The sequence below is a fragment of the Microplitis mediator genome, chromosome 10, assembly GCF_029852145.1.
Source record: "Microplitis mediator isolate UGA2020A chromosome 10, iyMicMedi2.1, whole genome shotgun sequence".
NCBI lineage: Eukaryota > Metazoa > Arthropoda > Insecta > Hymenoptera > Braconidae > Microplitis > Microplitis mediator.
This window is the reverse complement of record NC_079978.1, coordinates 10,440,730-10,466,036: the sequence shown is the minus strand read 5'-3', so window position 1 is coordinate 10,466,036 and position 25,307 is coordinate 10,440,730. Positions and strand designations below refer to the sequence as shown.

The following is a 25,307-nucleotide window of genomic DNA, read 5'->3' as shown; positions in this document are numbered from 1 at the left end:
TCAATTGAAAAAAAAATTTTTGCCCAGTTGGGCTTCTTTTACAAAACATCAGTCTGGAAATTTTTGAGGACTTAAAGATGACGGCCGACTTTGAAGAATTGAGACGGAAAAATTTATTGAAAGTGGTAATCCTCGAAAAAATTTGCATTTTTTTCAAAAAAGAAAAAAAAATTGAAGACACTTACAAACAATTTTATTGTAACTTTTTTTAAAAACTAGACCTGAAAACAAAGAAAATGAAAAAAGAAATTGCCGTTTGGTTCATTTTTGACCATGTCACAGGCTGTCGAAAAAAAAATCGAACGTCCATCGCTATTTCAAAAGCCTGTAACTTGTTCGAAAATAAAACAAATGGCAATTTTTTTTTCATTTTCTTTGTTTTCAGGTCTAGTTTTTAAAAAAAGTTACAATAAAATTGTTTGTAAGTGTCTTCAAATTTTTTTTCTTTTTTGAAAAAAATGCAAATTTTTTCGAGGATTACCACTTTCAATAAATTTTCCCGTCTCAATTCTTCAAAGTCGGCCGTCATCTTTAAGTCCTCAAAAATTTCCAGACTGATGTTTTGTAAAATAAGCCCAACTGGGCAAAAATTTTTTTTTCAATTGATAAAAAAAAATAGAAGGAATGGTCGGCCCACTCTAGGATTGGCGGGAAAAATTGCAGAATTAAATGAAGTTTTTTTTGAGAAAATAAAAAAAAAATAAAAAATGACGAACTTTAAGAAAATCACGGTTTTTTTTCAAAAAAGCCGAAAATTTTATAGAGTTTATTATCATAAAATTTTTTTGTATTTTGTTTCGAAAAGTACATTCAATGACAAAAATTTTGAAAAAAAAACGTCCCGATTAGACAATTTTTGAAGAAGTTATAGCTATTTGATAAAATAAAAGCCTTATTTTTGGAAAATTCATAACTTTTTTTGGGTTGGGTAAAAAAATTTGAAAATTTTCTAAAAAATGATTTTAATGGGGTATAAAACGAAAAAAAATTTTCAGCCAAATCGAAAGGGGTCGGGGTCAAAAGTGGTCGATTTGGCGTGGAATGCCCCATATATATATATATATATATATATATATATATATATATATATATATATATATATATATATATATATATATATATATATATTATATATATATGTATGGGGCATTCCACGCCAAATCGACCATTTTTTAACCCGACCCCTTTAGATTTGGCTGAAATTTTTTTCTCTTTTTCTACCCCACCAAAAACGTTTCTCATAAATTATGAGTAGGGCCAGGAATTTGGTTTCGTTAAAAGACAAAGAGAAAAGATAGGCGGGGCCAATATTTCTGATTGGTTGTTATAAATTTGATATTTATTTGTTTTCGCAATCTAGTGAAGCAAGCAATAGTATAAAAATAAAAGAAAATAAAATATTTTAACCTGTTGTAGAAAATAAAATTAAAAAAAAAAATAATACTCCATGCATGAATTTCAGCTCGCCCGTACATAAGGGCCGACAATCGTGTAGATTTTCCATGCCCGTATATGTTTTCCGAAGCCCGTGTGCAACTTTTCGACTACTAGAGTACTCGGGTATTATTTTATGACGCCCGAGGTGAAATTACAGATTACCCGTGTATATTTTCCGATTCCCGTGTAGATTTTCTTATGCCCGTGTATATTTCCGAAGCCCGTGTGCAACGCTTCGACTACTTGAGTACTCGAGATTATTTTATCAGGCCCGTGGTGAAATTACAGATCGTCCGTGTATATTTTCCGAAGCCCGTGAAAATTTGAGGATGCCCGAGTGCAACTGTTTGACTACTTGAGTACTCGGGTATTATTTTATCACGTCTGCGGTAGAATTACAGCTTGCCCGTGTATATTTTCCAATGCCCATGTGAATTTGAGGATACCCGTGTATATTTTTCGAAGCCCGTGTGCAACTTTTCGTTTACTAGAGTTCTCGAGTATTATTTTATCACGCCCGTGGTGAAAATCCAGAGCGCCCGTGTATACTTTCAACGTCCGTGTAGATTCGCCTATCCCCGTGTATACTTTCTGAAGCCCGTGTGCAATTTTTCGTTTACTAGAGTTCTCAAGTATTATTTTATCACGCCTGTGGTAGAATTACAGCTTGCCCGTGTATATTTTCAGAAGCCCGTGTGCAACTTTTCAACTACCAGAGTACTGGGGTACTATTTTATGACGCCTGTGGTGAAATTACAGAATGTCCGTGTATATTTTCCGATGCCCGTGAAGATTTGAGGATGCCCGTGTATATTTTCCGAAGCCCGTGTGCAACTTTTCGACTACTTGAGTACTCGGGTATTATTTTATCACGCCCGTGGTGGAATTACCAATCACCCGTATATATTTTCTGATGCCCGTGTTGATTTTCTGATGTCCGTGTTTATTTCCCGAAGCCATTGTGCAACTGTATAATTACTTGAGTACTCGAGTATTATTTTATCACACCTGCGGTAGAATTAGAGCTTGCTCGTGTATATTTTCCCAAGCCCGTGAAGACTTAAGGATGCCCTTGTTTATTTTCCGAAGCCCGTGTGTTTTCCGAAAAAATCATTACATATTTTTTATTTATAAACATTTATGAAGTGATCTATTAGTTTTCTTATCAACAGTAGTAACTTTTTTTAAATCCTAACTCAAATAATTATTATTGTCATTATGAGATGATTCACGCTTATACATATATCTCAAAAATTGTACATTAAAATTTTTTGAACATGCGTCATATTGCACAGTGTTTGGAGAGAAAGTGCTTTCCTAGAAATAACATAAATATTGATAACGTCAAAATTGCCTATTGGTCAGATGCTTATCATCGCCTATGTATATAATGAAGGGTTTTATGTTAGCAATATCAGTTGGTTTTCAAGTTGGAACACGTTTTTTTTCAACCGCTCAACCACTATTATATAAATAATAATAATATCAATTTTACAACTGCAGCAAAATTAGAAGGTCTATTCCCGAGTTAAAAGGTGTTATTAAATCAGTGACTCAAGTTTATGAGCTATTATCACAGCTTGATACTGTGAGTGAAGAAAAGTGTCATACGTGAATACGGATTTGTGATGACACTTGCAAACAGTTCAACAAATTGTTGTTAGACCGTAAAAGCAGTGTTCATGAAAGAAAAAACCTACAACGTAACATCTCGCTTTTGTGCTGGTATAGTGAGAAATTTTCACAATTAATCAGACCTATCATTGGTGGTGGACTCAATACAAATAGTTTAATTCAATAGCGGGACTTGGAAAGTGCGTTTGAAAATAGAATCAAGACTGGTTGCATTGTTAACAAGGGTCATATTGACTTGAGAGCATTTTTAAACGACGCAAAAGAGTTAGTGATTGAAAAAATTAGCAATGTTCTCTATCGTGAGGGGAACATTGAAGTCAGCACCACCCTGATATGCAATTTTGAAAATGTTAAGAGTGACGTCACTATAAAGGGTACTAAATCCTTCAAAACTAAAAGTGATGAAATTTTCATTCTAACTTCGCTTGCCGATTGGTTTAACGATAGTGTTAACGATTCATTATTAAAAAAAGTGGAGGAATTTAATCAGAAAGATTCAGGGTGGAGTTTAAGGGAAATTATAAATTTGAATATTAATATTTCACGATACGCTCCACTGCAAGTTGGCTTTTCAACATATGTGGATTTACCTCAAGATATAAAAAACAAAAAGGCTGTCTTGAACATCAAGAATAATGACATCTACTGTTTCCTTTGGTGCATCAAAGCTGCATTGTTTCCATCAAAAAGTAAGAATCCTGAAAGAGTGTCATCGTATCATCATGTGGATGCAGTTTTCATCTTAAAGATATCCCGAAATTCGAAAAACTTAATAGTTTAAGGTTGAGGTTTTTTTTAAAAAAAGCAGACCCGCAAAAATAAAAATAAACTTTTTATCTTTCTTATCAACCGGCTGACAGTCAGTCGACTGCCAGCAGTTGGAAGTCCGCGGAGGATTTTTTTTAAAATCCAGTCCCGCATAAATAAAAATCAAATTTTCATCTTTCTTATCAACTGGCTGACAGTCATTCATTTGACAAAAAAAAAATAAAACGTTTTTATTTTCCCGGAATTGATTTTAAAAAGAAAATCCTCCGCTGCCTTCAACTCCTAGCAGTCGACTGACTGTCAGCCAGTGGATAAGAAAAATAAAAAGTTTTTATTATTCTGGACTTGATTTTTAAAATAAAAATCTTCCGCCGTCCTCCCATTTGTTGGCAGTCGACTGACTGTCAGGCAGCTAATAAGAAAAGAAATATTTTTTTCCGTGCCACTGTATTTTTACACTGGTCACAGAAATTAAGGGATAGAAAAAAAATCCGAAATTTTTAGGTGATTTTCAACATGCTGTAACTCGGTGAAAAATGGTCGTATAAAAAATCTAAAAAAAGCAAATTGTAGCCTCAAGTTTCTAGTTTTCAGATCTGGACCTCAAAATTTTTTATCATGTACGGTTCCGGAGTAATCATAAGAAAACCAACGAAAAAAAAATTTTCAAAATTTTTGCTGGTCTTTCAATACCTCTATGGGCGACAGTAAATTTTTTTTTAATAATCCGACTGTCTGACTTTTCTCGGAAATTTTATGCCCTTTAATTTGGTGGCCTTAAAAAGTCTCTACGACGATTTGGCGCCGAGTTATCATTGATCAAAGCAAGAAAGTCCATTTTGGCTTTGATAATCAATAACTCCGGATGTATTGGTCGTACAGAGAATGGAAGCAGGGTTTTGAAAACTGGAAAACATTTTCTATGAGGCAAAATTAGTGGCATTTGATGGAAAAAAATTTTTTTTACCGCTGTAACTGCATCTGCTTCAAATGTCAACTTAACAAACATACCCTTTCGGTAACTCTAATGCCGGGGGTAAAAAAAAATTTAGGAATTTTTTTGGACAATGATTAATCATTTCAAATAAAACAAAAAAAAAATTTTGAAAAAAAAAAATTTTTGAAAAAAAAAATTTTGAAAAAAAAAAAATTTTTTTCAAAATTTTTTTTTTTTACAATTTTTCTCGATAATCGATCTTTTTGATTGAAGAAATGAAGATTATCGGTAAAAAAACCATTTTCAAATCGAAAAAATGAACAAAAACCGAGAAACTACCAATTATGGTGATTTTTGACAAAATCGATCAATTTAAAGCTTCGGGGCACTAAGAAAGAAAAATCGCAGCGATTTGAAATTTTTAGGGTTTTTTCAGGACACTTTGAGGTTGAAAAAAAGACGAAGATATCCTTTGTTCATCCTTTATATCCAAAGTTATAGCAAGATTTCCGAATATCCTTAAATTTGTAAATTTTGACCTGTTTTTTACTAAACAATATTGCTTTAAAAAAAATTTTTCTATCAAATGCCACTAATTTTGCCTTATAGAGAATGTTTTCCAGTTTTCAAAACCCTGCTTCCATTCTCTGTACGACCAATACATCCGGAGTTATTGATTATCAAAGCCAAAATGGACTTTTTTGCTTTGATCAATGATAACTCGGCGCCAAATCGTCGTAGAGACTTCTTGAGCCCACCAAATTAAAGGGCATAAAATTTCCGAGAAAAGTCAGACAGTCAGATTATTCAAAAAAATTTATTGTCGCCCATAGAGGTATTGAAAGACCAGCAAAAATTTTGAAAATTTTTTTTTCGTTGGTTTTCTTATGATTACTCCGGAACCGTACATGATAAAAAATTTTGAGGTCCAGATCTGAAAACTAGAAACTTGAGGCTACAATTTGCTTTTTTTAGATTTTTTATACGACCATTTTTCACCGAGTTACAGCATGTTGAAAATCACCTAAAAATTTCGGATTTTTTTTCTATCCCTTAATTTCTGTAACCAGTGTATAAAGAATAATAAACATAAATAAACTAAACGTAAATGTCATTCACGTGCATCACGCGTTATGAGAGCTGCTGAACGACAGCCGAGTACTTACGCTGTTGATGCTTTACCCCACTGTTCATTCCACTCTACTCGTTCGCGCTAATGCTTCATTCTGATTGTCTATTTTGTTTAATGGTTTACAGCGATTTGATCTGCGTCAGTTTGCAAGAAGTCAAATGCTTGCGGAAATAAGTCTGTTGATAACAAAGGAACTGCTATAGCCATTGATATAAATATTTTATTTCATCAGGCAAATGCAACCTACCCCAAGGTCTGCATAAAGCCTACAAATCAATAGAAGGGAAATAAACAATTACATGATACGCATAAAACTTGATAGATAACTAGAATAGTTGATTTCCATTAAGACATGTGAAAAATGGATCCAACAACCTGTGATGTGAGCTTGTGGAAAGCATTCACGAAAAGCATTAATCAGAGCACTTTCATAGTCACTCCTGAAAAATTGAACATTCTGTGCAAGATTAGGAGCTAGTTCAATTAATCTTCAAAAAATCGCCACATATATGTATCTGTGGTGCGTCAAGGCATTGAACAACAACCATTCCCTAGATAAATATAAATTATTAATTGAATATAATATGTATGATTTCAGGTTATTTACTGTTCCTTCTAGACGCACATAAATAGATAAACTTGGGTAATGAGTGGTCTTCTTGGAACTACCTATAATATTTTTATTTGAATTTTCTACTTTTATTATATTTTTAACCATTTTTTTTGTTTTTTATTGATTTAAGTTAAGCTGTCTAAATTTAATCTTTAATGTATATTTATTAGGGTGCTTCATTTTAGAGCAACATTTTTTTTATTAAGTCCCACCTAAAAATCTTGTAGTCAGTGGAAAAACAAAAATTTTGAGCCACATAGCAGCTCTTAATTCCGATTTTAACCCGTTGCTAATCCATTTTTTATTTTTCCCATTTAAATAACATTGAAAAATAATTTTATATAACTTTTTCCTTCCGCTCACTGAATTAAATTTTTTTTTTTGCATTTTGACTTATGGGCTTTTGTAGAGGACTAAATTTGCTACAAAAAAGGTCCTTTTAGTCGAGTCCGTAACTCGATTAGATTTCTATACAAATCGCTTCTTGGATTAAAATTTCGTAAAAATAACACTAAATTTCATCTAACGGCCAAATTATTGATAATGGATGAAAAATGTAAGGAACAAATTTGTAGAAAATTTTATGCCTTACAATTTTTGTAATCAAACAATTTATTCTAACTCTCAAAGTTTAGTTACTAGAGCCTCTTAAAATATAAAATCACGGAAAAATTTAGTGTTATGTAAGCTTGAGGAAATTTTTGTATATAATCTATTATTATGCGTTGGCTACCAGCTTATCCGGATTCAAACCCAAATAATTAATTATTATTATTCGTTGGCTACCAGCCTATACGAATTTGAACCCGAATGTAATTTATCATTAGAAAGTCTACGTAAGAAAAATACTGCCTGTTTTTGTCCTGGTTTTTAAACCAATAGACAGGGATGGGCAATTTTAATTGAGGAATACGGAATAAAACAGTAATTCAGGTTATCCCCTTTTATTGTTATATAAAAAAAAAAAATACACGAGATAATTATATGAAAATATAAAAACACAATACAGTATTAAAAAAAAAAATTAAAATTAAATATAAATGAATTTTGGTCTGACTTACTCGATTCGGCGTTGGATATTCTTTTTCTTAATTCAATTTATTTTAATTCATTTGTTTAACTACTTAAAATTATTTAGATTCTTTTTTTAACTATTTGTTTTAAATTTACTCGAATTATTTAAATTTCACTTCCAATTATTTGTTTTAAATTTACTCAAATTTATTTAGATTTTACCTTTAATTCTTTGTTTTAAATTAATAAAAAACAATAATTGTTTAAGATTCAATGTTCAAAAATAACTCTGCATAAAACCAGGAACTGTGACTATCCACAGTTGTAACTTCCGTCGGACTGATTCTCTCCGAACTTGAAAATCAGGCTCTGGCCCTTTAGGAAATCAGGGGAAGTGGGCGGCGTTTATCTCCGGAAGGAAAAAGAACCTAGGCCAATCGTGTGGTCCTTATTTTTTCCCACTATCCCTTTTGGGTACCGATGTTTCGAGTACGCACCTCCCTCCACATGGGTTCCCCTCTGATGTCAGGCATTGGGTCTGTTTTCCATCCTCTCCACTTTATGACATATTAACTTATTTTTAACTTCCCGCTAAGAAAATCGACGATTTTCGAAAAATTGGGAAGTTATTGTTTTCACCCCGATTTTCGAAAGTCGAGTTTTCATCAGATGTCGACGTTTTGGGGTCCTAGGAAGCTATTCTGACTATTTTCAGAATGATGTCCGAGTGTATGTATGTATGTATGTGTGTGTGTGTGTGTGTGTGTGTGTGTGTGTGTGTAAACTCTTTGTAACTAATGAATCGATTTGGATGGTTGAGGTGGCAATCGAAAGAGCTTGTTGGCCCGCAACTTTCCTGAAAATTTCAGATCATTTGATTAAGTAGACTCGAAGATATTGGCGAATTAATTAAAAAAAAAAATTTTTTTTTTTTAGTTTTTTAGTGATTTCTAAGAAACGACTTGAACGATTGATTTCAAAATCTAACCAGCTCTAGAACTTCATAAGCCGCGTCGAATGCCACCTTAACCATCTCAATCGGTTAATTTGTTCGAGAGATATCGATGGCGAAAGAAATGGTAAAAAACATTTTTTTTCGATTATCTTTGAAGTGACTCATCCGATCAATTTCAAAATTTAATCGACTGTAGAGTTCAAGAAAACGCGCCGATTGCCACCTCAAACGTCAAAATCGGTTGATTAGTTCAAAAGATATCGGCGCTGAAAAGTTAAAAAAATAACATAAAATGTTATTTTTTCCGGATAAATCAAAATATAATGTGCTAAAATGTGTCTGAAATCATACCAACTCTTTCTCTTTATAGTCTCTTTCGATTATCAGATAATGTCATAAAACTTGTTCCTTAGTTTTAAAGATATCGTCAGCAAAAAATTGAAAAAACCCAGTCGTTAATGTTTTTCTCGGATATTCTATCTATTATTGCTCTGACCTAAATCAAAACTTATTCAAATCACGATTTTGATCACTGACATTGATTTCTGCCTCAATACATTTATTTCAGAGAACATAATCGATAATAAAAATTTAAAAGTCGTTTCTTCATTAATGATTTTCGATTCTTAACATTTCAAACTCTAGCATAAACCGTAACTTGTTAGAGCTTAAAAGGCTCATAATAAAATGATTGCATGTAACAACATTTACGAGCTCGAAGAGCTCGAAAATATATTCACAGTGATGTTTTCAAGCTCCTTGAGCTCGAGAACAGCGGGAAGTTTTGGGGCTGGCCCGCAGGGCCAACCGACGCTCAGATTTTTTTATTTATATTATTTAATTAATAAATTTTTGATTTTATTTAACTAATTTATATTGTTTTTGAATTATTTATATTGTTTACTTATTTATGTCGTTCACTGTATTTATTTATCCTTAAAATTCCTTATATTGTTTTTTAAAATTATTTATTCACCTAAGTTTTATTATTATGAAATTGTTTATTATTTAAACATTTTGTTATTGAAATTATTGATTCGTTTCTTCAAATTTTTATGTGGTTTGTTCCTTTAAATGGAATACTAATATTTTTTTATTTAATTTCCGACAATTCATTATTTATTTTATTTAACTCGAGTTCTAATATTTTTCTAATATTAGTTTACTTCTTTATTCATTTCTTTTCTTTTTTTTTCTCAAGTATGAGTTTTTTTTTGCTATTATTTTTCGTCGTAATATTTTATTTTCAAACAATATTTAAAATTTATTAAATTCTATTCTTTAACTAAAAACTTTCACTTTTTTTATCTTATTTTAGTTTTAATTAGTCTAGGCATGGTAATGTACCTTTAAGTGGTTTTCAATACTAGAAAACACATTAAAAATACGTTACAATTGTACTGTTTATTTTTGGTCTTATTTTAGAGTGCAGTGGCGACAAAAAGTGCGTCACCTAATGAGGTTTTTTTTATTTTTATAGCTATTTATTTAGGCCCGTTTGATAACGGCTTGATAACGTGCCAGCTGCACTCTGACCTTGAAATAAATAAAAGTTTTATGAGAAACGACCAAGAGATAATAATTTCCATATTATACTCTTGAATGAAATATTTAAAAATAATAATTAAAAATTATATAATAAGAAAAATATTAAATGTCCGAACGGTCGGACATAACATTAGTTTTTACGTCTCCGAAAACTAATTTAATAGATCTCCGTGAAAAAGTCGAACTGAAAAATTGTAATATAAATACCGATTCTACATAAGTTGTGCATGAATTTGAGACCTTACATAAATAATCAAGTTACTTGGATAGTTTAAAAAAAGTTTCTTTAATATATGAGACCTACAAAACCAGTACTATCTGTAAATTTACTGGTTTGAAAAATTTGTCTACCGCCAGATTTTAGTAAGTCCGATGACATACAAATTCTGGGTTCGACTTTTTCACGTAGATCTATTAAATTAGTTTTTGAAGATGTAAAAACTAAATTTTTCCTCGATTTTATATTTTAAGAGGCTGTAGTTACTAAACTTTGAGAGTTACGACGGATCGTTTTATTAAAAAAATTGTAGGCCTCAAAATTTCCTAGAAAATTGTTGCTTAGTTTTTTTATCTATCATCAATAATTTGGGCGCTAGATGAGATTTAGTGTTATTTTTACGAAATTTAAATCTAAGAAGCGATTTGTGTAGAAATCTAATCGAGTTACGGACTCGACTTTAAAGACTTTTTTTGTAGCAAATTTAGTCCTCTACAAAAGCCCATATGTCAAAATGTGAAAAAAAATTTTAATACGGTGAGCGGAAGGAAAAAGTTATAAAAAATTATTTTTCAATGTTATTTAAATGGGAAAAATAAAAAATGGATTAGCAATAGGTTAAAATCGAAATTAATAGCTGCCATGCGGCTCAAAATTTTTGTTTTTCTACCGACTACAAGATTTTCAGGTGGGACTTGATAAAAAAAAATGTTGTTCCAAAATGAAGCACTCTAATAGTTATATATTTCCAATGCATTAAAAATAGAAATCTTATGAAAAGTGCATCATAACTTACAGGAAAAGTTCCATCTACGTAAATTTCACGTGCTTCAGACAAAGCATTCAAAAGAAGTGGTGTTGAAAATATCAAGGCGACACCACCATCCTCTGTGGTAACGATTCCTTGATAGAAATTTAAAGTGGGCGCGTACGTTATTAAAGTAATCGCAAGTTCATTTAATGTATTAGGAAGCGGAGGTAAAGTTCGATTTTTTTATTGTGCGAGAGTCGACCTAATACGATGAAAAGACAATAACCCGCCTGTTTGAGGATCTCTAAATGCATATTAATAAAGATAAAGATAAAATTTTAAATAACTACAATAACCTTTATTTGAAACGGGGTAAATTGGGTCATTTTATTAACTAAAATCGTGATTTATCACTGATGGTCATCTACCCTACCGGCAACCTCAAATGAGCATTCAATTAGGTTTTTCGACTTGTCGCCGGGCGCGCTAATTGAAAATACTCTCACACTAGGCCCAATCATAATTAAGTAAGGGAGGAGTTTTCCGATCATTGCCGAAAATTATCGAGCGAAATTATTAAAACTACAAGACAACAGCGAATAAGGGGAGTAGTGACCGAAACGACTAGACTGAACAGACGTTCAGGACAGAGTCAGTAGGATCGGGCAAACATCCAGACGCCCAAAGTTACAACCGGGAAGCACCGAGCCGGGAGGACCAAGTAACCACCAGGACAACTACACGGACTAGCACAATTACACGGACCAGGACAACTATTACTAGACGAGTCACGGAAAAGAATCAACGTAAATCGTAATAGGTATTTTATAGAATATTACCAGAACATTTATTAATTAAATACGTAATTAAACGTCGTGTCCGCAAAGTATTGTCGTGTCTATTTTCGTGTAATATTCAATCGAAAACCGGTCTCAACATAATTAGCTTTGTTATTTCCAGGCAGGTTGTGTAAAGCATCGCCGGAAAATTCTTCTGGAATTTTTCAGGCAGTTTGTGTAAGGCATTCGCCGGAAAAGCAATAGTGATCTAATTAAGTGATCTAATTAAGTCATAATTATCTAGTCATTAATAATAGAATAAATTAATTATAATTAATTTAAGTAATTAAATAAAATCAATTAATAAAATAAACGTTAAATGTGTCGTAAAGTAAAACGTGTTTAAGTTTTGAGTATTGGATATAGAGTCAGTGAATAAATTGTTAAGCGGTAAAATGAAATAAATCCTAAAACCGGCTTAATAAAATTGTTGGTAAAAGAAAGGTTAAGGTTTATAAGAAGTTAGTTGTGGTTAATTGATTGGTGATTTCAAAGTGTAATAAATAATTATATGGGAATTAATTTAAATCAGAAAATAGGTATAATGGAATGTTATATTGTAAAGTGTGTGAGTGTAGAAAGTGTAGTTATAGAAATTGGTAATAATTGAATAAGTGTAATCACGTAGAGGGTCCAGGGGACCGCGCGGGAAAATATTAGCCACGTAGAGGGTCTTGTCGACCGCGTGAGTTAAGTCGAGTGTGTGTATTATAGTCCAGGGGACTCAGTGTGAGTGTGTGTGTGTATAGCCAAAGGTAGTTGGCCTTATTAATTATCGTTTAAGATTGTCAAAGGTAGTTAACATTAGGTAATAAGGTTTAATAAGGTAATAAGGTATAAGGTTTATAAAATAAAGGTTTAAATAAATATTGTCAAGGTTAAATAAATAAACGTTAAAATTGTTAATTGTGAAATAAATTAATTAATTAATAAATTATCCTTCCTCTTCCTTCTCTTACAAATCAATTTTACAACGACCCTGATGATCCAAGATCCGGCTCTGGGAGGCCGTTATTACTTCCAGTGGCGCCCTTTGTAAGGACGACCAGAGTAGCAGCATAGCCCTGTTATAGATTATAAAATCTCATATTTCAAATACATTCTCATCAATTGCCATAGAGATTTTTTAAAAATGCATGAGTTCGATGAGAAGTGCTGTCGTTAACTATAGGCATTATTTATACAGGTATAAGAATCTGTCAGATTTTTTTAGCAGTAAGTATAACGAAATGATTTTAAGACTCTTTATAATATTTGGCACTTACGTTCGGCACACATCATCAAATAATTGTTTAATCGGAACCGTAGTCTCTCTACATCGTCTTTTCATTTCATCGATTAATCTCAGTTTCTGAAGATAATTAAAATCAGGAAGATGGTCATCATGATAACCATCGACTCTGATACCATCTTCAGTATCATATAAAATCACACGGCAGCCTAATAACTGCAGACAATTACAACGATAGATGTAGCGATTTCTTCGGTCAATATTATAGCAATAACCCCGATAATAATACTTTTTAGTATTATTATGTCGTCCAGGAATTTCAATAATATCTTCTCTACGATTATCCATTTTTAAAACAACTTTAAATTGGAGACGAATAAAATATTCAAAACAGATTGATTAAAAAAATAGGTTTGTTAATCAAGCTTTCTTCTTTTTAAAAAAAAAAAAAAAACGGCCATTCGGCAGCCGAAATGGAAGTAGATTTCTCATTATTTGACTATTTTCACCTTTCAAATAAAAGTTGATAACGAAATGGAATTTTTTTTTACATTTTCTTGAAAATTCTCAAGATGATAAATCAAAAAAAATCAAAAAATTAGAAGTATAATGCCAAAAATTGAAGCTAACTAAATGAGCTTCAGAAGAATTTTTGTTGATAATGCACTATATGTTTTGATTTGACGCTATTTAAAGATACCTATGCATATATTAAAACTATCGGAGCAATGGTATTTCGGATCCTATTCGAAGAATTATGATAGATTATGGGTTTATTCCTCGAAAATTCTACCATAAGGATAAAGGCAATAATTTGCTTTCAATAAAATCCACTAATAAAATAATCTAAGATTAAAATTTGATTGTGATATATCAAAGTGTCATACTTGAAATTAGTACTAATATTTGAAATAAAAAGCCTATGCGAATATCAAACGACGAGTAGATGTAGAGAATATTATCATCATAACTAATGTTAATCTTGTTATTGATATATCATATCATTTATACACTGTCGATAAAACAAAATTGTATATACCCACTGAATTGAAATGTTTAAATTTTAAGGGTGTCACACTGCAATAATATAAATTTAAGTAGCTCCATGAATTTACTAAGAAGTAGGAGAACTAATGCAATAGCAAAATTTCATTAAATGAATGGTAAAATAAGTAATTTCATTGGTCTAGGCACATATATAGGCATGAAAATTAAAGCTTATTTGAAGAACTTGCAGATAAATTTTATATAAAGTCGATAAGTTATCACATTCAAAACATATTGAAAAAAGAATAAGTAAAAATATGAATTTTGGACATTTTAAAAATATTGAAGTGCTATAACTTCTAAACTAATCAACCGATCGAGCTAATTTTCAAACTCGAACAAGGTAGTCACCCACAAAATACGTGTACGAAATTTCAAGGTGATCGGTTTGAAATTGTAGCTTTAATCAAACTAAAAACCTGCATAAAATTAGTTTTTACAATATTTTGTAAATGTTCAAAACCATTTATCTACTAAGTAGATAAGCAAGGATGGATTTACCGCGCCTGTAGAGATCTGCAATATCATTGTAGATAAGTGGGGAGTTGGTAAACTTCTTTACTGACGGTCGAGAGAGGGTGCTAGTTGTATGTGGATATAGAGGGCGCTTGTTGTAGTTTTTGTGGAAATAGAGGGCGCTTGTTGTGGTTTTAGTAAATACAGAGGGCGCTTGATGCATTTTTCATGGATATAGAGGGCGCTTGATGCATTTTTTATAGATATAGAGGGCGCTCGTTACATTTTTTGTGGATGTGGAGGATCTTGCTTGGAGTGGGGGATTTTTGTTTAAATTTTAGCTAGGAAAATGATTTATGGACGTGTCATATTGTTTAATCGTTATCTTAGATTAAACTTCAAGATGTGTGGAGGAGAGGGTATTTTTTAATAACAAATGACGTATTTCTCTCTTGTTAATATATTTACTTTATCTTACCTTATCATTTAGAAAACTTTCACTTGTTAATATATATTTAATCTTATCTATAGCAACTTTCACTTTTGATAACAAATGAGTCATTTTTCTTAAAATTTTATATTTTTTTTATCGAATCTTTTACAATTTTCCACCATTTTTTATCAAATTTGTAGTGGGGACTACAATATAAATGCAGTTTCAAATTTCAATTCTCTACAGTTCTTCACTAGCTCTATTTTCAATAATAGTGTAAAGTTAAGTTACATTAACTCAGTGTACTTGCAACGACCGTTGTGTGTATTTTTTTTTATTGAGTGTTTATGTGTTATTTGAGACAGTTTGGAGAAAATAAAAATGTAAGTATTATCTATTTATTCTCATCTTATTTTGTTGAATCCAAATAACTACAATATTCTGATTTTTTTTTTAATTTCATAGTCAATAAAATGGATTTTACAAAAATTAATGGAACCACTACCTTGAAAGACATTTTACCTAAGAAGCAAATGTGTGAGTTAAATGTTAATGGTGAATACCAAGTCACTAAGTTAAAACTAATCAACGCCAAATTCGGAGACAGCATCGTCGCTTCGCTGAACAGTGAATTTTGCGTATACTTACCAAAACGTGCTACTACAGCTATTCGAGAGGATCCATCAGCTTTACCAACATTGAATACAATAATCAAAGAAGAACAAAACTTATTTATCAGATACCTTGGTGGACAATATAATAAATTCGAATTCTTCATGAAAGAAAAGAACTAATTATTTACATTAATGAAATCTGTAAATGCTATCATCCATTTAATAAAGCTTAAATTTTTACATAAATCAATCTTAAATTATTAATTTTACCATATTAATTTTAATAATAATCATAATAATAGTAATAGTGATAATAATAATATATATAATAATATAATTAATTAATTTAAAAAAAATCAATAATACTAATAATAATAATAATAATTATAATAATGATATCAAAGAAGCTACTAATAATGGTGGAAATCCATATCATCATCATCAGGCCGAAATAAATGTGAATTTTCCCACTGCTGCTCCTGCTCATGCAGTTGCAACTGCTATTGCCATTGCTGCATCTGCTTTAGCTGTTGTTGCTGTTGGAGTGGTGACGCGACCGGAGATCCGAAGACACCAGATCCGCGACACTAGATCCGCGACAATTTTAGTCGTATTCTTGTTCAGAGTAACAATTCCAAACAAGAATTGATGTTGTGAGTATATACAAAGATGATGTCACATAAACCGCCATTTTGATGTTAAACTGACACGTGTACACTTAAATATCTACCTGAAAACTGGTCGATAATTTGTAGATATCGCGAATTAAAATGTGTAAGTTGCCGCGTTAAATCACCAAACTTATAATCTTTATCAAACTTAAAGTTTAATAGACACCAAACAATATTAGGTTTCATCCCAGATGTGTTGGTGGAATCGTCAGTGAGGCACCTCCAACACATCCTGCCTCATACCTAACACTGAAGTTACCAAAAAATTATAAATGGGTTGGACCTATAACGCCACCGTCCATCGTACGGTTTTAAATAAAATTAATTATTAAATATTTTAATTTTTATTTAATCTATTACAAGATGGTAAGTAACCGGCTACACGTATGTAATTAAACGCCATCTGTGTGTACACGGCTGACTTTTTCTATTGTTTATGTGCCACATCACCATACAACAATTGTCGCAGATCCAATGTCGCGGATCTACCGTCCTCGGATCTTCGGTCGCGTAACCGTTAGAGTTGTTGTTGTTCCTGTAGTTGTTGTTGTTGTTGTTGTTGTAGTTGCTGTTGTTGTTGATTCAACAGCACGTTTGATTCGTCTTGCAATTGAGCAAAACGACGCTGCCACTGCCATAAATTGAGGCCTTGGGTCTGGATTATACAGGCCTGCTCATACTACTGCTGTTGTAGATGCAGTATCTCATGATATAGCTGCTCTCTTATTTGCAGCAACTCATTTATTCCCTGAGCATTTTGCTGCAACTGCTCAGAGTCACTTACAGAGAAATTTTCAGATGACAGTCTCGAAAACTCAGGGTAGCCAGATGATTGAGCTGCTGCTGCTGCTGCTGCTGATGATGATGATGATGATGATGGTATGGGTGTAGAGTGCGCCAGAGGTTCACCCATAAGTAAAAACTCATCATCATCACTTAACGTCTTCGACAACGTTAGCGGTGGTGCCGGTGACGATAAATGTCGCATTGCCTGACGTCTGAAGAAACTCACTGCTTCCTCATCGATCAGCCTGTAATGTTGTGGCGTGGGTTGGATTGACATTTCAACCCCAGGAAATTGAAACACCCAAACTCCATCCTCGGTCATATCCAAGGTCGTCGGGTGTTCTCCAAAAATGCTGAAGATATGGCTCCAAATATCCTCGCTTTTCACAGTTACCGCTGATGATGATGATGACGATGATGATGATGTTGTGCACATCTCTAGTTGCTGGTTCAACTCATTGAAAATTATTATTAAGGTATTAGGTTTCATCAAGGTATTAGGTTTCCAATCTTTCTTAAAGATATCCCGAAATTCGAAAAACTTAATTGTTTAAACATTACCGTTTATGGTATAGAATCGGAAACTATCACAAATAAAGATCAAAATTTAAATGATACTATTATAGTTCCTTTATATTTAAGTTTAAATAATTCTGATAAAGAAACTATCCACTTATTAATGGTTGAGACAGATATTACTTTGCATGATGGTGATGATGACGAAAATCCTGATAGTTATCAACCTATACATCATTTCGCTTTGATTAAAAATCTCTCTCGACGAGTCAGATGTCAAATTTCAAAGTCTCAATCAAGATTATGGTTTTGCGATCGATGTTTAAATCATTTTAGATTTGAACATTCACTTGAGAAACACAAGCCAGATTGTTTGAAATACAATAAAGTAAGAATGAGATTACCAGAGCGAGATGAGGATAAAGTGTTAAGTTTTAAAAATTTTAAGCATAAGGATCCTGTACCTTTTGTGGTATATGCTGACCTGGAATGCACGCTTGAGATTGAGACTAATGATACACAAAAGCATGTCCTCCACAGTGTAGCTTATTACCTGCATTGTTGTTATAACAATTCGTTATCGAAGTTTGAAATCAATCGTTCAGTTGATTGTATTACATGGTTTTTAAGAAAATTAGAAATTCTAGGTAGAAAAGTTAACACTTATTTAAAAAATAACGTTAAAATGTTACCACTTACTGCAGATGAACAATATTATCATAATAATTCAAAAGTTTGTCACATCTGCGGAAAATTATTTAAATCAGCCAGTGATCATTGTCATTTCACGGGAAAGTATCGAGGTCCTGCACATAATGCATGTAATTTAAATTATGAACGGAGTCATACTATTCCTGTTGTTTTTCACAATCTATCTGGTTATGATTCACATTTCATTATTAGATCATTATCTACAGTTTTCAATGGTCAAATCAATATTTTACCAATTAATAAAGAAAAATATATTGCATTCACCAAGTCAATAAAAAATTCATTCGTAAAGTTGAGATTTATAGACTCTTTTCGTTTTTATGGCATCAAGTATTGAAAAATTAGCTTCATATCTTGACGATGGTGATAAGAAAATTACAAAAAAATATTACTCTGACTCACAGCAATTTCAATTAGCCATACGTAAAGGTGTATTTCCCTATGAATACATTGATTCAATTGATAAGCTTGATGATACTAAATTACCTGAAAAAAAATTATTTTATTCCAAACTTAATGATTGTGATATTTCAGACGAAGATTACAATCATGCCAAACAAGTTTGGAATAAATTTAATATAAATACCCTTGGTGAATATTCAGATTTATATTTGAAAACTGACGTATTATTACTGGCTGATATATTTGAGAATTTCCGTAGCAATTGTTACAAAACATATGAATTAGATCCATTACATTATTACACTGCACCAAGCTTGCTTTTGATGCTATGCTTAAGCTCACAGATGTAAAATTAGATTTATTAGATGATCCTGAGATGATATTATTTTTTGAAAAAGGTATTAGAGGTGGTGTTTCCCAATGTACAAATCGATACGCAAAAGCTAATAATCGATTCATGGGAGAAGATTTTGATCAAAGCAAAGATGAATCTTATCTCATGTATTATGATGTAAATAATTTATATGGAGCAGCTATGAGCATGCCATTGCCTCAAGGTTCTTTTGAGTGGATACATGAGGATATTGATGTACAAAATGTTGATAAATTTTTTAATGATAACAAGTCAATAGGATATATTTTAGAAGTAGATTTAGAATATCCTATAGAATTACATGATGAGCATAGAGATTTATCCCTTTGCCATGAACATTTTATACCACCAGGCAGTAAATATTCTAAATTAGCTACAACACTTTATTTTAAGGAGAAATATGTTATTCATTAGCTAAATTTACAGGTGTCTTAATTTAGGAATGAAGCTTGTAAAAGTTCATCGAGTTTTGAAATTCAAGCAATCAGCTTGGTTAAAGCAATATATCGATGAAAATACTGAATGTCGCAAAAACGCGCAAAATGAATTTGAAAAGAACTTTTACAAGCTTACGAATAATGCTGTATTTGGTAAAACTATGGAAAATGTTCGAAAATATTCAGATGTGAGAATGGTGAACAAGTGGGAGGGTAGATATGGGGCAAAAACTCTGATATCAAAACCTAATTTACATTGGTTTTAGCATCTTAGACTTATCGAAAACTTTTGTTTATGATTTTCACTATAACTATATTAAGAAAAATTTTAATGTTAATGAATCAAAATTATTATACGCCGATACTGATAGTTTAATTTATTATTTTAATGTACCTAATATATATGACACCATCAAACGTGACATTGAAAAACTTGATACCCCTGACTACCCACCAAATAATGTTTACAACAATCCATTGAAAAATAAAAAAGTACTTGGACTTATGGAAGATGAGTGCAGTGGTCAAATAATGACCAAGTTCGTTGGGTTACGAGCAAAACTTTATGCATTCAAAATTCATAAGAATAATATAGCTAAAAAGAGAGCTAAGGGTGCCAAAGGATCCACTTTGCGAAAGATCATGTTTGATGATTTTAAGAATTGTCTGGTGGACCATGTAAATATAACAAAACATCAATGTTTGATTAGAAGTACCCAGCAAACGGGATCGGATTGAGTCGGATTCAACATCCTATCCGCTTTAACACGATTCAATGCAGTTTTTGAAATCTCCGTTTTTCAATCCGTTTTAATACGATCAGACTCGACACGTTAGTATTGAATAACTACAGAAAATTTTGTTACCAACTTCTAAAACTTCTAAAAATTTATAAATAATGAGTTGATTTCTTCTTTTATTCACTTACAGAATTTTATTTTCTTATAAATTTTTTGAGAAGTTTTTAGAAAAATTTTAAAATTAAATTATTTTTAGCTTCTGGAATAGTTTACAATATGTTCTTTTTGATAAACTTATTTAATTTTAACTTTTGTCTCTGACGTTATTAGAAAAATAAAATTATGTTTATCGATTTACCACGGCCCAACCTTAAAGACATAAATTTCTTAATATAAATAAAATATCGAAAAGGAAACTTTCACTTGCATGCGTTTGGCTTATAGTCCAGTCGATGCGCACGAAAAAATGGTCAAAAATCATTTTTTCTGTGGGTAAAGATCGATTTTGAAAAACTTTTTTTTTTAAATACTAGAAAAAATGTAAGGAAAAAAGTTACCATAAATTTGGAGGTGGATCATTTTTTTTTTATAAAGAAATTAGATGTAAAATGAAATATCTGTGAAAGTATTGAGAAGCTATCGAGACAAACAAGTATCATTGTTTTTGGGATTCTACAACGAACAAAATGAATTTTGAACGAAGTCTCTACGACGAATAATTGCTGAGATAAAAATTATTAAAGCGCGAAAAACGAAAAAGCGCGTCATTTCGTCCGCGCGCGGATAAACAAAAGGGTGTAACTCGGCAGCAAATCGATATTTTTACCATTTTTTTTTATTTTCTTAGTAAATCATATATCAATCATAAAAAAATTTGGTAACTTCCAAAAAAATTTTTTCGAATTTTAAATTTTAAAAAAGTGAAAATCACTTTTTGTTAAATAAAAAATAGAAAAAATGAAAAATAAATAAAATGACCTAATGGATAATTTTGTTTGAACCATTACCTAACCAATTACGGGTAATGACAGTTAAAAAAAATTTTTTTTTCATAACAAAACCCGTTTTGAAAATTTTTGAAATTTATCAACAATTAAAAAAAAAATATATTTTTTTTGATACGACCGAAATTCATCTCGCGAAATTCTGAATCGAATGGTATATACGAATTTTTGAAATTTTTCCTTTATAATTTTCAATATAAGGACTTAAAGAAATTTCTTGCTACGGGACTTAAAAAAAAATTGGACTTCGGATATCTTCAGGAATTACGAGAGAGAAAGTAATCGTTATCCGTTAGAAAAAGACATCACGTCTTATGCCTACTTTCTCTCTCTAGTAATTCCCGAAGATATCCGACGTCCAATTTTTTTTTAAGTTCCGTAGCAAGAAATTTTTTTAAGTCTTTATATTGAAAATTATAAAGGAAAAATTTCGAAAATTCGTATATACCATTCGATTCAGAATTTCGCGAGATGAATTTCTGTCGTATCAAAAAAAATATATTTTTTTTTTTAATTGTTGATAAATTTCAAAAATTTTCAAAACGGGTTTTGTTATGAAAAAAAAATTTTTTTTAACTGTCATTACCCGTAATTGGTTAGGTGATGGTTCAAACAAAATTATCCATTAGGTCATTTTATTTATTTTTTATTTAACAAAAAGTGATTTTTACTTTTTTAAAATTTTAAATTCGAAAAAATTCTTTTGGAAGTTACTAAATTTTTATATGATTGATATATGATTTACTAAGAGAATAAAAAAAAATTGAAAAATATCGATTTGCTGCCGAGTTACACTATTTTGTTAATCCGCGCGCGGACGAAATGACGCGTTTTTTCGTTTTTCGCGCTTTAATAATTTTTATCTCAGCAACTATTCGTCGTAGAGACTTCGTTCAAAATTCATTTTGTTCGTTATAGAATCCTAAAAACAATGATACTAGTTTGTCTCGATAACTTCTCAATACTTTTACAGATATTTCATTTTACATCTAATTTTTTTATAAAAAAAAAATTATCCACCTCCAAATTTATGGTAACTTTTTTCCTTATATTTTTTCTAGTATTTAAAAAAAAAAAGTTTTTCAAAATCGATATTTACCCACCGAAAAAATGATCTTTGACCATTTTTTCGTGCGCATCGACTGGACTACCGACTTGGTCGGTAAGTTGAACTCTGCCTCAAATTTATTCTATCCGATTCAATGCGTTTTAACACGAAACACCGTTTTCAAAAATCGCATTGAATCGGGTTGGTTCGTATTGGACTTCAATCCGACTTTGTTTGCTGGGTAGTCATCATGAAGTGAAAACAATTAAACAGAGTAAATTAGCATTAAGTTGGAATGATAATAAAAGGAAATTAAGTGACACCTTAACTGATACTTTACCTTGGGGTTATAAAGTATCAAATAAAAAGATAAAAACTAGATAATAATAATATAGATAAAATATATTTAATTCTAAATTTGTAAAAAATAAATTTGAATTAATATGGTTGATGTTAAAATAAAAACTCAGAATTGTTTATTATTATTATTTTATTTATCAATACTATAGAAAATACATGATAATGTTATAAATCAGACTCATTAATCCAGCTATTTTGTGAATTATCAAAGCCTAGCCATTTAACGTACATTTTATTTCCACGTTTTTTTATTATTTTCTCAACTAGATACACATCAGAATACTTGACTTTACTGAGTTCTTCAGCACAAAATCCTCCTTCGACCGGTTGATCCTGATAATCAATCAGCTTGTATGTTGTTGGGTTTGTTTTTTGTATTGTCTTAATTGTGAAAATTTCAGTCGTCCAATTTGGTGTGTAACCCTTTTCGAACACATGTTTGTACTTGCTTATTCGAACTTTATCTCCAACTTTAAATTTATTCTGTTTTCGCGCCTGTTTACTTTGAAGAGGTTTGTAAATTGTCTGAAGTATGTGTTCTTCATTACCTACAGTTACATATGCAGGTTTCCTTTCGATGGTCCGATGTTTCGTGTGGTTATAATTATCGATTAAGTCCTCAAGTATATCGATCCATTTGTAATTTCCATGTGCTGTAAACTCCCGCCACATTTTATTTTTAAGGGTTCGATTGAAACGTTCACATACGGAGGCCTTCAAATTACTAAATGTAGAGTACATATGAATCCCATAATATTTCATGAGATCTTTGAATTCTTTATTATAAAATTCTTTGCCTTGATCAACGTGAAGATTTTTAGGTTTCCGCCCTTGCTGTAACACAGACTTTATAGCGTTTTTGACATCACTGCCACTTTTACTTTTGATTGGAACTGCCCAAGCGTACTTTGAAAAATTATCTATAATTGTGAGTAGATATTTATATCCACTATTAGCTGTAGAGTATGGTATCATTTCTACCAAATCAGGTTGCCAAGTTTCATTAAGTTCTCGAATGTCAACATGACGACGAGTATAATTTTTTCGTGCTGGTTTGTGAAGCTCTTGAGCTATGACTTTCTTTTTATTTTCCATTTTCAGCAAGTTCAGATAGGCTATGATCAACATCAGCTAATATTTGACTATCGCGTATTACAGATCTCACAAGCGTTGTTACACGACTTGACAGCGCTTGGATATATAGAACCAGTTCACTATGACTCTCTTCTAATGCACTCACTTTGATTGTCAATTTGTTAATGAGGTCTGAATCTTTACTTGTCATTTTATTCTCTAGCTTAGCTATTTCAGCCGTTATTTTATCATTAAGATCAATTATACGATAATTATTGTGGTCACTGATTGCTTTCACACTATCAAATTTTTGTTTTATCGCAATTTTCATAGTATTATATGTAACCGCATCACTTTCATTCTTAGGTTCAACAACATTACATAACCTTTTTCGGTCTAAGTCAAACTGCCCATCATCTGTTAACTTGAAACCTTTTCCAGGTGGTCCAACACTACTACTACTACATCCTTTAAATTGCACCTGATTCGATTGGGAAGTTACACGTCCAAATATATCGATACACATTTTGATGATCCTCTATTCTCGAATGTCATTTCATAAATGATAAATTATTGTTAATGCCTCTCTTAATAAATAATTTCAGCTTCACGCAGCTCTTCAATAATTAAAATTATCTCATTCGAATGACTAGAGTTGCCAGCTGTTTGAGATGCAATCAACAGACGAAGGTGATCTACAAGTTCATTAGGATCATCCCAATAAATATAATCCACATATTTTCGTTTCTTTGAAACGGTCATAAAGTTAGGTAGCCCTTTACCTCTTTTAATTGGTGATCCAACAAAGTCTGCAATATATTTAATATATTTAGAACTCTTATCAACATAAAGACTTCTTTCGGATTCATAATTTTTCTTGTGTGTATTTGTGGATATGATCAGTTTATGGTACACATCTAAGTCATTTTTAGTAATAGATTTTTCATTTGGATCACTTTTAAACAACAATTCTATAAGCCCTGGAGATAAGATATGATTTTGATGATTCAGTAAAATAGTACACTAATGCAAAAAATTAAAGAAGCAGAAAAATTTTATAAATTTTTTAGTGATTTTTGGAAGGTTGTAACTTGGTGAAAAAAAATCGTATCGAAAATTTAAAAAAAGCATTTTATAGCTTGAAATCTCTAGTTTTGGTGGATTTTTTTCAAAATTTTTTAAAAGCTCCGATTATTGCGCAAACATGAGAAATACCGCGAGCCAAAAAATTTCTAAATTTTTGTTTTTTCCGAAGAGCCCACGGACCGCGGAAAAATTCTTTCAACTAAACGAATGCATACATCGTTTAGCAAATTTATTCAGCTTCAATTTGGTTTTTTTTTTAACCTCGTAGGACGATTTGTCGCAGAGATATCAGCCTTCAAACAGAAAATGATCCTTTTGGCTTTGATCTTCGATATTTCAGGTACCAATGATCGCACAGAAAGTTGAAGAGCGGCGTTGAAAACTTGAATAAATTCCCTACAAGACCCTGTCATCATTTTTTGAAAAAAAAAATTTTTTTTAATTTTAACATCCATTAGAAGTAAGTACAAAA

General features: G+C 31.4%; 1 protein-coding gene across 1 annotated transcript; it reads left to right on the top strand.

Annotated features, from left to right (window-relative positions):
- The first annotated feature begins 18,631 nt into the window (after positions 1-18,631).
- Positions 18,632-20,531, top strand: LOC130675833 (uncharacterized). The gene is made up of 5 exons (XM_057481712.1): positions 18,632-18,934; positions 19,027-19,441; positions 19,527-19,728; positions 19,790-20,201; positions 20,520-20,531. The coding sequence occupies exons 1-5, from the start codon at positions 18,632-18,634 to the stop codon at positions 20,529-20,531; spliced, it is 1,344 nt and encodes a 447-aa protein (XP_057337695.1).
- Positions 20,532-25,307: the final 4,776 nt, after the last annotated feature.